The sequence below is a fragment of the Falco biarmicus genome, chromosome 7 (assembly GCF_023638135.1).
Source record: "Falco biarmicus isolate bFalBia1 chromosome 7, bFalBia1.pri, whole genome shotgun sequence".
NCBI classification, from domain to species: domain Eukaryota; kingdom Metazoa; phylum Chordata; class Aves; order Falconiformes; family Falconidae; genus Falco; species Falco biarmicus.
In genome coordinates, this window is record NC_079294.1 from 52,090,088 (window position 1) to 52,105,630 (window position 15,543).

The 15,543-nt window shown below is 46.2% G+C and overlaps 1 protein-coding gene across 3 annotated transcripts in view; it reads left to right on the plus strand.

The window, feature by feature from the left end:
- Window positions 1-15,543, plus strand: part of RORA (RAR related orphan receptor A) — a 384,551-nt gene that overhangs the window by 305,607 nt on the left and 63,401 nt on the right. Inside the window, exon 1 of one of the 3 annotated variants that reach the window (XM_056347867.1) lies at window positions 3,995-4,242. The exons of the other annotated variants lie outside the window; for them this stretch is intronic. Coding sequence (XP_056203842.1) covers window positions 4,212-4,242 — 31 coding nt within the window. The 5' untranslated portion in view covers window positions 3,995-4,211. Of the gene's footprint in view, window positions 1-3,994; window positions 4,243-15,543 lie in introns of those variants that run through there. 3 annotated transcript variants of the gene reach the window in all.

A 15,543-nucleotide genomic window follows, 5' to 3' on the forward strand; every position in this document is an offset into this window, starting at 1 on the left:
GTTTGACAACTTCAGCTTCATAACAATCCTGTGCGGTTATACCTCCTTCAGACGGGGTTATTATGTGACACATTTTCTTCTTTTAAGAGCATTTTTTCCCCACTGCTGTATACAGAAGGAGTGTAGTGGTTACATCCTGCATTTACTAGTCAAATCTTACATTTCAGCGATAAGGAGGTCTCAGAATTCTTTCTGAATGAAGCATAACCATGCAGCTTCACTTAGGCAAGAATGGACATGACCTGACAGTCCGCAGAAATGCCCTCCGCTGGTGTTCCAAGTCAGGACAACATAAACATCCTTCTTTAATTAGTTGCATTTAAACTACTTCTGTTTGGGGATGTCTTTGAACAAGTAGTTAGGAGTGGTTACTGGTTCATCTTGGAAGCTGAATGTATTACTTTGCTCAGTAGGTTTAAAAAGAGGTGGAGGAGGAGGGCTTTTCAATATTTTCTGTCCTGTGCTTAGACTACTCAAATACTAGTTCCCTGATTACTAGTGCAAATAGCTGTCATGGGTATTTTCCCTTTCTCTGTTAGCAATTCAACATTAATTTTTTTAGATTTTTTTTTTTCCCCTAGCAGAGGTTGAAAAGGTTGCTAGAAACAGTTGTTTCCCTCTGATTGCTGCAGCAGCTTGTGGTTAGGCTAACAAGTTGAACACCCTTTATATCGACACAACCCAGAGCAATACGTGATAAGGTTACACAACACGTGGAGACCTTTAAACTGGCAATCTCACATTTGTAGTTCCTGGATATTCGAGCGTGGTTAGAATTTAAGTTTCCCCTGCAGCGGGCCCTGAGCACTCACAGCTTCCCCCCGGCCACGGTGGGCCTTGGGGCTGGGGCGGGCGAGAGTGCAACTGCCGTGGCTCAGCTGGGCAGCAGGGCAGGAGCCCACCGCGCACCCCCGGCCCCCCGGAGCTGCTCACCAGCAGGCTGCGCGAGGAGCATGCCAGGCACCGGGGCTGGGGCTCTGCGCCCTGTGCTCTGTGCCCTGCACCGGGGCCCTGTGCCCTGTGTCATGGCTCTGTACTCTGCGCCCTGTGCCCTGCGCAGTGTGTCGGGAATCTGCGCCCTGTGTCTTGCACCAGGGCTCTGCGCCCTGTGCCCTGCACTGTGTGCCAAGGCCCTGTGCCTGGGCTCAGCACCCTGTGCCCTGCACTGTGCGCCAGGGCTCTGCACCCTGCGGTGGGGCTCTCCGCACTGTGCCCTGCACCCTGCGCCGGGGCTCTGTGCCCTGTAACCTGTGCCCTGTGCCCAGGCTCTGCACCCTGTGCTGGCCATGGTCGGGTCAGGGCAGCAGGCCAGCCCCAGGTAGGTCCAGGCAGCCTGCTCCCAACCAATGTCGCAACTGAAACGTGAATTTCCATTTTGCCAAAATGGCCACATTCTGGCACCACAGAGAAGCTGCAGCACAGGTTTGGAACCACCCCACATTTGGGGGCACGTACCCGAGCAGGAGATGCTTGTGTGCCCTGCCAAGTGTGCACAGAAGGTGCCTTGGCTGTTGGGTAACAGGCCTGGCTGTCTCCTGGGACCAGCTGCTGCCTTTTCTGAAGAAAAGGTGGCGCAAAGGATGAACGCATGATGTGGTCAGGGTCTGCTCTGCAGGCCGCTACTTAGTCTGAACCATTAATACATAGATTTGATGCCTTCAGGAGGACTTTGGATGCAGAAATCCAGGAAAGAATTGTGTGTAGGCTGAGGTGTGGTTTCTTGCTCCTGTGAACAGTAGGGGTATGAATCCTGCCGTGTTTTGTCGGTATTTATCAAATGCTTGAGTAACAAGCACAATCAAGTACAAGCTTCTGGAAAATAAGGAGCATTCATAGATGTCAAATGAAACCCCGCTGTACAAATCGGTGAGAGCAGTTGCATGACGAGTAAACTGCAATACTGAGCTAAGTATTATTTGACTGTCACATTGTCTTTGTGTTGTCATTGATATGGTGTCTGAACTTGAGTGAGACTTTCAGTGTTGCAATAGTTTGGTAAATTGGGAGGAAACGGATTTTAAATTGCATTTTCATAATGAGGTCAAACCAAGCCAGAAAACTGAAGTGTGAATGGATGTTTATACATACAGAAGTCAGTTAGCAGATGGCTTTAGATGGGATATTGACAACAATAAAGTATTTTAAATGTGCTCTTCTCACTTAAAATATCTGATGACCAATCTTCTATAATTTTATGAAGCAACCGTTGCAAGGCATCTGTAAGAATGCAAAATCTGTGTTGCCTGCTTATTATTGAAGCTGTTTAGCACATCAGATGTCATTCCAGATTACCAGTTGCATTTCAGTTGGACTGGAAACAAATACAGATCAGTAATAATGTAATGCTGTGTACCTTAAGGTTAAATGTCTGACAAGACAACTAGCGCTAATGGACTGTGACATTTTTCAAGCCATAGGTCTGACATTACTTGCTGTGTCAGAGTGAAATGTTTACAACGATCTAACTCCACGTTACAATATATTAAGACGACATTCTTTTCTCTCGTGCTTGCTGCAAGTCGTCTGACTGCATCTAAATTCCACAGCAGCAGCTGGCCCACACGTAAAAGCAGCATTTTCCAGGTTCTGAAGAGATCAGAACAGCACTGTCAGTGGTGTTTGATTCAGTCCAGGGTGACCTGTAAGCTTTCTATGCAGTGCGTCGCAACTTTAAAACATGTGCTGCAGATAAAACTCCATGAACACAAACCCACCTGGGACCAGATCTGCCACTGTAACTTGTCTGAGCAGTACCTCACAGTACTTGTAGTGCTACTGGTAGGAACGGCTTAATGTAAGTAAGGATGACAAACCCAGATCAAAAACTTTATGCTGAAGATGTTAGCTAAATTTACACTACTGCACCAGATTAGCTCTTGGATTATTATTTTTTAAATAAAATATTTAAACAATATTTTGCATTAATGGGATTTGAATGACTAGACTGATAAATGGTAAGTACACCTGGATAGCGTCTTATCATGTTTAAATAATATCATGCTGTATCAAGAACTCATTAAGGAAATAGGTGAGAATTAGTCATTAGGGGCCGTTTAATAACGGATTGTTTCAGTGTCCTTGTCTCATAAAGGCTCTTTCTAAATACAGGGTTTTGTTTCAGATACCAAGATGCTTCCTCTGGCTTCTGTTTATCTGGTTTCCCTTGTCTTATTTTCATTAAATGCTTATACTTCTGATTAAATTATTATGAAATGTTATATTCTGTCCCCTGTTAAATAGCTTGTAATGCATCAATGCTTTTCTTCAGTTTTATGTGTTGTGACACTCTCTTCCAGCGGCTAGGATAGGGATTGGAAAAGCTACTGGGTTTGTTAATGCAATTTTCACCAAAGTGGTTTTATTTTTTCATAGGTTAGAATTTTTTTCTGTGTTCAGCCTTGCGCTGCCCCTCTTGTAGGGCGGATGTGTGCGTATTAATGATGCAAAACTTCACCTCCCAAACTGACAGTGTGGTGACAGCTGATGCTACCGCGTACATGGAAATAACTCCAGCAGTGCTATAATGCTTCCCGCGTTCCCCGTAAATCCTAGGAGAGCATGAAACCCGTCACCAGACGGATTTAAAATGTAAATGCTGTTCTGCTTAATCATCAAGTCAACGACTATTAAGTGTATAGCCGTGTTATGCCCAGATGTGGCTTCGATACAGTGTGGGTTTGTTTTTTGGGATTTTTTTACTTAAAATAACACTTACAGATCTTTCGAGGGGGGGTGAACTGGGACGGCGGACGGGGAAAGGCCGCGGGCAGCGAGCCGGTGCCGCCGCTGCTGCCGCTGCTGCCGGCCGGTCTCAGCAGCGTGCGGCGGCCGGGACAGCCCCGCAGCCCAGCCCCGCCGCGCCGTGCGGCCGGGCCCGGGGCCGCCCCGCTGCCGGGCGGGCGGGGGCGGTGCTGCCGGGCCGGGCTCGCCCCGTGACCGGGCGCCCGCGCCGCCCCTCGGCGCCGGCAGGGGAGGGACGGAGCGAGCGGTGTAAACAAGGCGGGGGGCCGGGGCTGGCTTGATGTCAGCGGGTCACATGGAGCCTCATATGGGCCGGGGGATGGCGGCGCGGCGCGGCTCTCCGCTGGCAGGCGGCGGCGGCTGCTGCTGAGGCGGCGGCGGCGCTTCTCGCCCAGGGCCCGTCCCGTCCCGCCTCCGCTCCCGCCTCCCTGCCCGCCGCGCTCCGCTCCCCGCCGCTTCGCCCCTGACAAATGATGTGTTTTGTGCTCGCCGCGATGAAAGGTAGGCGCAGCCCGCGGGAGCCGCCGTGCCGAGCCGTGCCGTGCCGCGGGGAAGCGGGGGGAGCCCGGCCCGGGAGCGGCGGGGCCGGCTGGAGTTGCGGCGCTCCGTGGCTTCCCCTCTCCGTGCGCCGGTGCCAGCGCTCGGCGTCCCGCCGCTGCGGGGCGGCCTGTGGGAGCCCGGGCCGGGGAGCGGCCCCGGGAGTGGGGCAGGTGCTCGGGAGCCCGCGGGGGCCAGGGCCGTGATGCCGGGCAGCGGTCGGGGCAGCCGCCGCCGCGCTCCCGCGCCGCTTGGGTGCGGGCGGCCGCGGAGCCGCTGCACTTTGCACCGTCCCCGGCGAGCTGGAGGGTAAGAGATCGCCTCCCTGCCGCACGGCTCGGCGGGGGGGCGCGGGGCCGAGCCGGCTGAGCTTCACCCGGGGCCCCGCAGCACAGCGCGCCGCAAGATCCGCCCCAGCGCAGGGGAAGCGGACGCGCAGGAGCCCGCAGGCGGCCGGCGGGGCTGAAACGCCGTCCGAAGAAAGGGCTGCTCGTTCGTAAAAGGCTTTGGAATGAAAGGAGAAATCGGAGCTCCCGAGTGAGCGCGGTGTTTTACACCTGAAGCCTTCCCTGCCTGCCGACCCGAGCCCTGAGAGGGGCAGCCTGCGGCTGAGGAGCGGCGGGCGAAGTTTGTGATGAGAAATGAAAAGTTTCGAGGTGTGTTTTCGGTCTGCCCTGTTTCCTCGTAAAGTGAGGACCGCAGCAGAACTTTGCATTGCAGCGTTTTTAAAGTCACAGTTGGTTTGGTTTTATTTGTTTTTTAAAAAAACCAAACAAACAAACAAAAAAAACCCAAAACAACTAAAACCGGGAACTGGCTTTTCTTAAATATGATATTCTTTCATAGTGATCTCAGGAGTGTTACTGTCAACATTTATTTTTGATGCCCTTGCTAAAATACTAAATCTCTACCCTCTAAAATACTTTCCTGGATTGTGTAGGTAAAGTTTCGCATTTTTAAAAAAAAATAATTACTTGGGGGGGGGGGGGGAAATTGAATCCTGCTTTAGCTAGATATTGTGTTCCCCCCCCCCCCCCCCTTTGCAAAAGCAGTAGGTAATGCACACCAGCAGCAGCACAGTGTTTGAGGCATGGTAATTTTCAATTACTGGGCTTCCTTTTCTTCTTGGAGAGAAGCCTATGTGAATAAAGAGAAAAGCACTATATTCATTAATCATTAGCCATGCTGAATGTATTTGGCAAGAAAATGTAATTGGGTCGATTCAAATACGCGCATCTATAACAAAAGGAAATGCATTTTTTCAAGTGCAAACTATATGGGTATTTTAGCAGTCCCTTAGAATTCTACATTTTCTGATAAGATTTTTTCAACATATCCCTCATAAGCCTGATAGAACCATGAAATCAAATAAACAAAAAAAAAAAAGGGAGGAAAGTACACAAAAAAAAATCGGAGGGTGTAATTGCCTTGTATGCTTCTGGACAGAGACTTAAGGTGTGTTATAAAAGAGCAGGCAGATGATTTTCAGCAACTCAACTTTGAAATATTTTTTTTACTCTCTTGGGAGTTTCATTTAAACCTGTTCCCACACCGATGTAAAATCTTGGTGGAGCCCAGCTTCTGGGTTTTAAAGTATAATTCTTAATGGCTTTACTATGAAAATGCTTAGGTCTCTGTAGTTTTCACAGAATACTTACATAGTATATTTAATTCATGTTTAATACCATTTAGTTTTCTAGTGTACAGAAAAACTTTTTTTGGTTTCCTGTCCTTCCTCTAATTTGCTGGACGGGGTTCAGCTGGAGGAAATGTGTTGTCGTTTGTCTGAGAGTGCCATGAAATAATAGATCTGCAATCCAATATTGTGATTTAAGATAAGCAGACCAGTAGCATAGGGAATGTAGTTTTATATAAGCTTAAAGGTACAAGGAAAAAATGTAAAACATGTAGGTGAATTGCATATTTTATTTGTTCTTGGTGCTGTAATGGCATCTTCTGGTGCTTATGATCTTTTACAGTTCTGAAGTGCAGAAAATCATGGTCTGCAGGAGAATATGGGATGTTACAGATTTCCATATTGGATTTTTGTGAGTGAAAAAAAATAATATTAATTTCATTCCTATTGCTGTTCAGGTAGCCCAAATTAATACCATGTGAAATTAATTTGTGGCACTTTTTTAAAAAAAAAACAAAACAAAAAAAGAGCAGCATAATGTTCTGACAAACATGCTTGCAGTTATTTTGAAAAGTTCTCGGACTGCCAGACTATATGCTGGTTTGAATGAGTGAAGGTTTTGGCCCGCTGTCACACGCTGATAGCCGCACCAGTATGCTCAGAGCTGGAGAACAGAGCAGCCCGATGGAGGGGCTGGATGTGTCCTTAAAACAGGCTGTGTGGTAAGAAACATAACATTCTGGTTTCAAGCAGAGAGGAAGGAGAGTTTTTTTCTGTTTCTAAGAAAATAGGCAGTGGCGAAGCATCGAAGTTCATAATGACTAAGTATTTTCTAGATTTGATGGGTTTTAAAAAATTATTTATCAACTGTTGTGAGTCTGTGGAGGATCCATCCTGCTCACATTCCCAGTTTACAGTATGTGCAGGCCAGGTCGCCGGCTCATAGCGTTAAGGGAGGGTGTGACTTCACGTGTTTGCCAGTACAAGTTTGCAAAGAATCGGGTAGTTTCACCAGCATGTTCATTGGTACTAATTTTATTCCTGGGAGAATCTTCACTGGTAGAAGCTTCAAGGTTGACTTCAAGGAGAATAGTACCAGGTGCTGTGAATTGGTGAGCAAACACCTGCGCTGGGGCAGAAACATGGGTCTGGTTGTCATGCCAGTACATAACTGGAGGCAAGCCCAGGACGGAGGGGGCTAGGACTCACGAGGGTAGTGTTTAACTTTTGGGTTTTTAGTAAAGAGGCAGGGGTGAACCAGACCTGGTGCCCACAAGAGCTGAGTACCGGTGCTGTCCTCAGGCCTGGACAGAAGGGTTCAGCCCACTGGTGGGTTTAGAAAGCATGGAGATGAACCTGGCAACAGTTTTGCTACACTTTGTACGGACATTTCTAAATAGAGATTGGTGGGAAAGCAGATGTAAATTTTCTAAGCTTTTTCTACACAGGTACATTTACCATTGAGGCGGAGTTTGCACTACTAATCCTGACTTTGACCATGTGGCCCTTGATGAAGTTGAAACTGTTGCCCTTTTGTGGAGGATAGTCCAGATGATGAGCAGGCTCGGTTGTTACCTGGTTGTAAGAAAAATTGCTTCACTTTGGGGGCGCTGTGGTTGGGTCATTGGAACTGTAACTAGCTTTATAACTGAGACTGTCTCTGAATGAAAATTCAATCATATACAAATACCTGTTTAAGGAAGTAGGCTCTGGTTTCCTTATTAGTGCACATAATTTTTGGATCTTACTGTATTTTTTCTGCCTACCCAGATAGGCAGGATTCCCCTTGCTGCCTCGCTAAAGGGAGCGTGCCTCACTTGAGGTGACCTCAGCGCTCCGGACTCGCAGAGCCGGGCTGCTCGGAGGCTGCCTGTCGGGGATTTGTGCAGTGCTGCTTACTGTGGGTGAGCTTTGCTAAGTCTGTCAAGCCTGACGTGGTTTTGACGTGTTTTTCGTCATGTATCTTGGCAGCAACCTGCCAGCGTGTTGGTAATTACTCTGTTTTTCACCAGTAAACAGCTGCCTATGAAAAAACACCTTGCCATGGATTTTAAAAAAAGAAAAAAATGCTTTACGAAATGAAGTATGTTTAAATTTGCCTTCATTGTGGCACTATTGAAAGTCAAATCCAATTTAGCAAATACCCTGGTACAGAACTGCTGTTGACTAAATATTAACAGAATCTGGCCTTTGGAATTGCTAGCTGAGAGGCTGTTTTCTCGCTGCTTTAATTTCATATGACTGATGTGAATGACTTACTTGTACCTATGGTATTTGTTGCATCACATCCACAGGATAAGATTGGTTTCAGGTGTATAGCTGAAATGTACTTTTCAGGTCCTTTGAAAGACTCTCAAGATTTGAAAGTAAAAAAAGAGGAAATCTGCCTTTATGTCTCACTCAGTGATAATCAAAGGCAGTCGCATGCTCTGTACAAGTCTCGGTTGGGGACGCTCCTTTCAAGTAAGGAGAATCTGTACGTCCTGTTTGAGTCAGCTAAAACCGTGGGTGCTGAACATCTCACTAGATCAAACTCTTCTTGCAACTTATGTACAGCCCTTGCCTATCTAAAACGGCAAGCCTGTTCCAACTGGCTGGCAATACAATGTTAAAAATAATAATTCTAGAACAGTTCTGGAAACGGGGCAAAACTGGAGTGGTCTGTGGACACCACGCAAGGACTTCTGTACCCTTTAAAAAAAATCCATGAAGGGACGATGCGGTAGAAGTGGGTAGTTAAGCGTTGCTGGTGTTTGGGTGTGGGCTCTGCACTCATAGGAAACACCGTCAGGTTTTATCCAGCGAGCTGATGTGGGGCTGGGGGGGGGAGATGCTGCTGGTTCGGGGTGTGATGCAGGCTAATGGCCTGCTGCTTTGAAGCTTGGCTTTGCAGCAGGGAGGTGAGTGTTTGTATTGGCATTTATAAGTTCAGTGAATAGTGTCTAGAGACCTCTGTCAAGAACTGAGTCCTCTTTATATCGAGTACTTCCCCCGTGTGTATGAAAAAGACTGATTTCTTTACTTGTTCCATTATAGAGAGCCTTATATGTTTGGCTCCCCTGCCCCCCCGCCCTCCCCCCCCCCAATGATATAGCGCTCAATTTTAACCTTAAGGGGTTTTAAATCTTTCTTGCTTCTCTTACCTGTGGTACAGTATAGAAATGATCGCTATCGTGTACTAATTACTGACAGTGTTGTTAGTATTTCATCTTCACTACACAGCAGAATCCTAAATTGGTGTATTTGTTTCTAAACTACAAGTACTAACTCAAAACTGGCAAATCTTTATGTCTCTCCTGAGTTACACATGCAGCTTCACCTGACTTTGCAATTCTCTGTCTAGTATTAGAGGAAGTTGAGATGCAGCATATTCTTTTGGTCTTTTTCCCTTCGTATTCCCATGAGATAAGTTTTTGTAGTGTGCAAAATAACTGTGTGTGACAAGACTGAGTTATTAGTCAGACTTGATAAATTTTAGAATGTTATTCTGTGAGTTTCTTTCATTTGCAATGAGACAAGAAAACATAAATATTCACCTTTCTTGTATTATCTGTGAGCTGTAATTTGCAATTATAGCTGATAACTCCTGAGATCAAGCAAGCAGTAGTTCTTTTGTGATTCCTCTTTTCCTTGAGGACTGATATCTAAAGGATATGCGTATAACTAATGGTGCAGAAACCTGTCTTCTAAACCTCTCCTTCCTTTTTGAAGATTGTTTTGGTGGGTTTTTTTCGCTCATTTTTTGCAATAAACATTAACAGGGGAGGGGAGGATTCTGGCCTCCAAGAACAGTTGTGTTATAAAAAAAAAAGGTGACTGTGTACAGTGCAGACCTCTGCTTGTTGGATGAAAAAATCCCAACCAAATAAAACAAAAACAAAAAAAAACCCACAGCAAAAGAACACCAAAACAGACTGAAAAGTTGAAGCAGAAGGCCTTGTTAGGGAATTTGGCAGATGGACTTTCTTCTTGTGCTTCTTACTGTTTTAAAGGGAGCCTTGCCTGTGGTTAACAAAGTCTTCAGTTTGCCCAGGGTTTTTTCTCTTTTCTTGCTAGAGGCGTTTAGGCTAAGAAGTTCTGCAAAATACGGGTTGGCAAGCTCGGTGCAGTTTCAGGCGGCCTCCCAGTTGCCTGCACCTTATGTTGAGAACACCAGGGAGTGACTCAGGGCGGCAGTGACTCACGGGGTGTCGTGCTGTTCCCCTCTTCTGAGTGGGGGTTAGCTGCAGCAGGCAGCTTGCTGACAGGCTTGGGAAAGGCAGTGAGCTGGAGAGAGCCCCTCGCAGTACCACCGCTCTACAGGGAGACTGCCTGCCTGCACAGGTTCACAGGCAGATTCCCGTTTTTTTGGAAAAAATGCAATTTAATTAGCATTTGCTGCCCGTTTCCTTTTTGCTGTCAGGAAAAGTGAAGCCTTCACGCTGATGGAAGCAAATGGGTATCCAGGAAAATCCAAGTGCAGTGTTGTGAATGGTCGGGTATCTCCCTCACAGCCTGCCGCCGCTTGCTTAGTGCGTGTACTGTCTGCTCCAAGGTGCAAAGCCAGAGCTGTTGTTAGCCACGCAGTGGCAGTCTCTGAGGTGGCTAATGCTCCTTGCGCTCTGTGGGTGCAACCTAATGTGCATCTGTGACATATAAAGCTCTCGCAAGTGCAAGTGTTGTGTCGTTGTCCCCCGCCGAGAAGCCTAGGGGTTCCACAGCACTGCTGAGGGGGGGCAGCCTGCTGCCCTCACCACCAGACATAGCCCATTGCTGCCAGGGAATGCAGCTGGGTGCAGTTCATCTTCATGTGAACTTGCCATGGTCAGCAGCAGTGGGTGCTGCCACCCTTTAGCGTTCAGCCTGGCTCCATTGCAGTTAAGCCATTGACCACAGCAAGGTCACCACTGCACTGCATTTTGTGTTTTCTTTCCTACATGGTAGAGCGATGCAGGACCCATAGCTTGTGGCTCTTCTGTTTGTGCGATTCCAGCCTTTGGGCCTTTTGTCATGCTACATGCGTAGCCATCTAGGCTAAAATCAATGTCGAGCGAGCTATAATCATCCCAGCTTTCATTTTAAGAGCATTTATCTCAAAGCTTAATTAAAGCTACTTGGATGTAAATAAGTCTAACCTCTTCACTTCTGAACAATGCAAATAGAATAGTCAGCATACTTATAGGGTATCAGCCATGTAATTATTGTGTAATGTTTGTGTTCTTTGAAATACTGGGCTATTTATTGCCATTGAATCCTGGGACAAGGTGCTTCATAAAACCAACTGCATGACTCTTTATTTATGCACTTTAGACGAAGTTCATCATTCGCAAACGAGGGGGCCAAAAAGTGACATTAAATCTTTACATAGAGAGATGCGCTGTGACAAAGGGTTTGTCAGAGGGTTCTTTCAAACCGAAGTGACCACAAGCCGGAGTTTTGTCTGGTTGGCAGGGTACCACGGGCTGTGTTCCTGCGTGCCAGGGTTGCTTTTCACTGGCTGTAGGTGGTGCTCGTCAGAGGCGCTGCGGGCACCCGCCTGCCACCTCTGCTCACACCTGGGCTGTTGAGAATACTCTTGGCACTGTCAACTGAAAATAAGGAAAAGGTCGTGTTGCCATTTGCACACGCTGTCTTCTGCAGTGTGCTGTTTGTTTAGTGTTCTCCAAGTCCTAAAGGCTTTGTTGTTCCTACTGTTATTTTATTAACTGCACAAAACGGAAGCCTGGGGAAGGGTGCAGTATGGCCGTGGCTCCTGCTGCCTCTCTCCCTGATGGCAGGAGCTGATGTGTTGACCTCTCTGCCCCAGAGGCAAAGGGGGTGGCAGCAGGGGCACTGAGGTTTTCTATATACCAAGTTACACAGGGGAGGTAGGGTGGTATTTTGAACTGCTGTAGTTAAATAATCTTAAAAGGCTAGGTGGCGTGCATGTGGAAGGCAGTTGAAAGCCATGTTTGTTTCAGCTTGCTTATTTTGGACAGAACTGTCTTAGTTTTAAATAGTAATTTCAGAATAGATGAACTGGAACAGTGGGAATAGGACAGTATGCAGGGCCTTGGGTTTTCAGTCTCCGCAGTTTGAAAGGGGACAAGGCTGTACTCGGACATGTGTTTGTGGTACTGAATTTCTACCTCTTTTTCCAAAACACCCCGGAAGCCAGGATTGGCTCAGCAATTTTCTCCCTTCATCTAAGTATCATTTGCTGTTTAAGACCCAGTACAATTAACCCGATCCAATTAGAAATCAAGTTCTCATTGCATGTGGCACTTAATTTGCACCTCTTGTGAGACTGCCAGGGGTCTTAGAAGTTGATGCAGCACCATGGGTTAAACGTGCCTAAAACTTCCATGAGCTGATGTTTACCTGACTCTTAATTCTGAAGAGAGAAGTGCTGTCTTGTCCAGCCACCTCTGCTTGGCCCTATGCCTAGTGGGACATGATTGGAAGTGTCATTTATCTTCTCACCCCAGAAGAAGGTTAAATTATCTCTAAGCTCCAGGTGCTCTTTGCCCTGAAGCCCTTAGTCTAGGTAGAGTGTAGAAAGCCAGTAAAAAATGATCCCTGGTCACCAAAATATTTGGAGCTTCCTTTCCATACACGGGCATTTGCATGCTTTAATTCTGACTTATATTTGAACGGTATAAATTGCTTTGCTACTTGACAGGAGCAGCTACTGTTCCTGTATCAACTGTAATGTTGCTCATAATGGGTGCATTTGTCCATTCAGCTAAATTAATTAGCTCATCTTTGTCTCTGTTTGATTTGGCAGAGTAGTTATTGTGGGGAAAACACACATTTTCTGGGAAATGTATAGTGATTGCTTGAAGCTCAATTTGGGAATTAATAAACCCATTTTCTGCACTGCAGAAAACCGCTTGTTGTAGATTGCCCCTGGTTTTGCCCCTCCTCAGACTAGCTCCGTCTAGTTTGCCGTAGAAATGTTTACGTTCTGGATGTTGTATTACTAATGAATTTTGGGGAATATAAATGTAAGTGAAACTATGGTTTGGTACTAAGGCTCGTAACATGCAGCTGGAGCACTCCGGGGTTTCAGAGGTATGTTTGCAACTATTGCTGCCGGGTCGCGCTCTGCCACACAGACAGGGTCAGATTGTTGGGGATCGTCTGGAGCAGCTGAGCTTACGCTAAGCGTTGTTTTTCCTTCAAAGGGACGCTCCCTGCAATTGTTAGATTGACAGAGATGTATTGTATTAAGCTTTGGGTAGAGTTTTTCTTGTACCGTGAGTACATTATTGAATTAAAAGAAGTATTTGCTTAAAATATGAGTACACAAAGATGTTTATAACTGCTGGATAGGTTCTTGTATCAACAGATAATAAAAAAACCAGACAGGTTAATTAAAGAGCCAGAGATGTTTCATTTGAGAAACCTCATATGCATAGGCGCCTTCTAAATGGCCGAGGAAAACAGGCTGAGAGCATTCCTGCCTCCCCAGATGCGCCCCAGCGATAGCAGGAGGAGCAGCAGTGGTTGGCAGCACCTGTGGCAGCCAGCAGTGTGGAAAGGCATGGGGCTGGCGCAGGCGTGGGGGCTGGAGCAGGGCCAGCGGAGGCAGCTAAAGAAAGGAATTGATTTTCCTATTGTTCTCTTCAAGGAGGATCAAAATTCTCTCTCCAGCGTCCTGCATGGGTTGCTTCGATAGAAGCTCTATGTGAAACCTCTCAGTAACACAGGCGATTTGTCACCTTTGCGTTTTTCTTGGCGGGTTATTTTGCTGCACGTGATAGAATCTGTGTGAGTGCTGAGAACGAACTTTTGCCTGGACCTGAAAGGACCCTGAAACAGCGATGTCTGCGCTGTTGCTACGGCTGGCTCTGTTTAACCAGTTTTCTTAAAAGTCTACCCGTATCTCTGGGAATAACTTTGCAGTTCCCAGCCAGAAAGGAGTGCAGCACCTGGCTGCCTGGCTTGGCTGGTGCTGGAGTGCTTGCTCCTCTGAGTACATCCAGCTCTTAACATGTGCTTCGCGTTACTCAGCTGCTAGATGGTTTTTAGAAGAGAAATCAGTATCTGTAACCAATTTGTTTAATTTTAGATTCTTTTTTCTGTCGTACTAAACAAAACTAACTATAGTACAGGTTCCTCGCTTTCAGATTTTAACTTGGAATTAAAATGTTCAAAGCAGCACGTTTCTCTGGCCAGTACACTGACAATGTGTCTTTAAACTAGCTGCCTTGGAGAGGGCCACCAGTAGCAGCACTGATTTTGTTGTGGAAACCTAGAGCTCATTATGGGGAAATGTTCCCTCCTTGCTGTCACTGTTCCAAAATACTCTGATTTTCTTCTGATGTTTTCCCTCTCAACCACAGTGTTTATACTTGCAGAAGGGAAAAATAGCCAGACGTAAAGGTCACTCTAAACAGAGACCTTTTGAATAGCAAAATCTCACCCCAAAGAATTTCTGCCCTTAGAATTGATGTAAAAGCCCCCCAAAAGTGCTTTGGAATGGAAGCTCTTCTGTATATCGCACTGGCAGCTCTGGCATGCGCTGGTGGTGAATTTGCACTTTATAACACGTTATTCCTGCCAGCATTGATTAGTGTTTTGTCACAGAAGTAACTAACTTTGTAACTTAATCTGCTTTGGTTTTGTCAGTCTAAAATTTTAGGTATACAGTCTGCACTATGGAAAAAAATGTACTGCAGAGGCTACCTCTGCCTTGGGAAGCCCCTGAACTGTAAAGGCTGGAGGGAGGCTGGCAAAGGAGGCAGAGGCACCACCACATGCTTGCCTTGGCTTTATTCTGTTCCTAATGCAGCTGCTCCTGGTCACTGCCAGAGTCCAGGCATGAGCCCAAATTATCAAAAAGAAACTGAGGAAATGCATACCTTGACTAGGTAATTATACTTTATGTTAAATACATTCAGATATATTAGCTAATACTTGTATCAATTTGTAATACTTGAAAAACCTGATCAGATCTTGGGGTTTAATCAAGTTATCATTCCAGAAGGGTAGCACAGTTCTTGTAGAAATTCTGAAAACAAGTAAGAAATCTGACTCATAAAGCAAGTGCCTCATGAAATTTGAATGTTTAGAAGAGAAAATGACTGGCAGCTCCTCTTGTAAGCATGCTAGTTGCAATAAAGTATAAAAGTTCAACATCAAAGAGATCACCGCTTAGTCTGTGGCATATTTGTACATCAAAGAACAAATACAGGACAAAAGGAGCTGTATAGAGATACAGTTCAGCCTTGCAGACAGGTCCCCGTGGAATACTAGAGAAAGCTGCTTTCATAATGTGGAAATTATCTCTGGCATATCTTCATTTCTGATTTGGGGAGTAGGTAAGATTAAGAATTAAAAGCAGTGTCTCCGAATCAGGTCTTGCCAATATAACTAGGTAAGAGCGTCTGAGCTTACGTGATGTCAGCAGTGCCGTCTCTGTTGCGGTGTGACTCAAGTGTATAAACATAGGTGACAGGTAGGAGGTATGTGTGCAACGCTGCTGTTGCACTGCGTGGGGGAGGATGGGCAAAAGTTGTATAAAATATGTAAGTTAAATGTCTACTTTGGGATTAATTTTTTTGTACGTATTATTGTGCCTGTGGTCAAACGCTGTATCGTGTTGCCCAAAGAGGTTGTGGAGTTGCCATTCTTGGAGATCTCAGACCTTGACTGGCCACAACCCT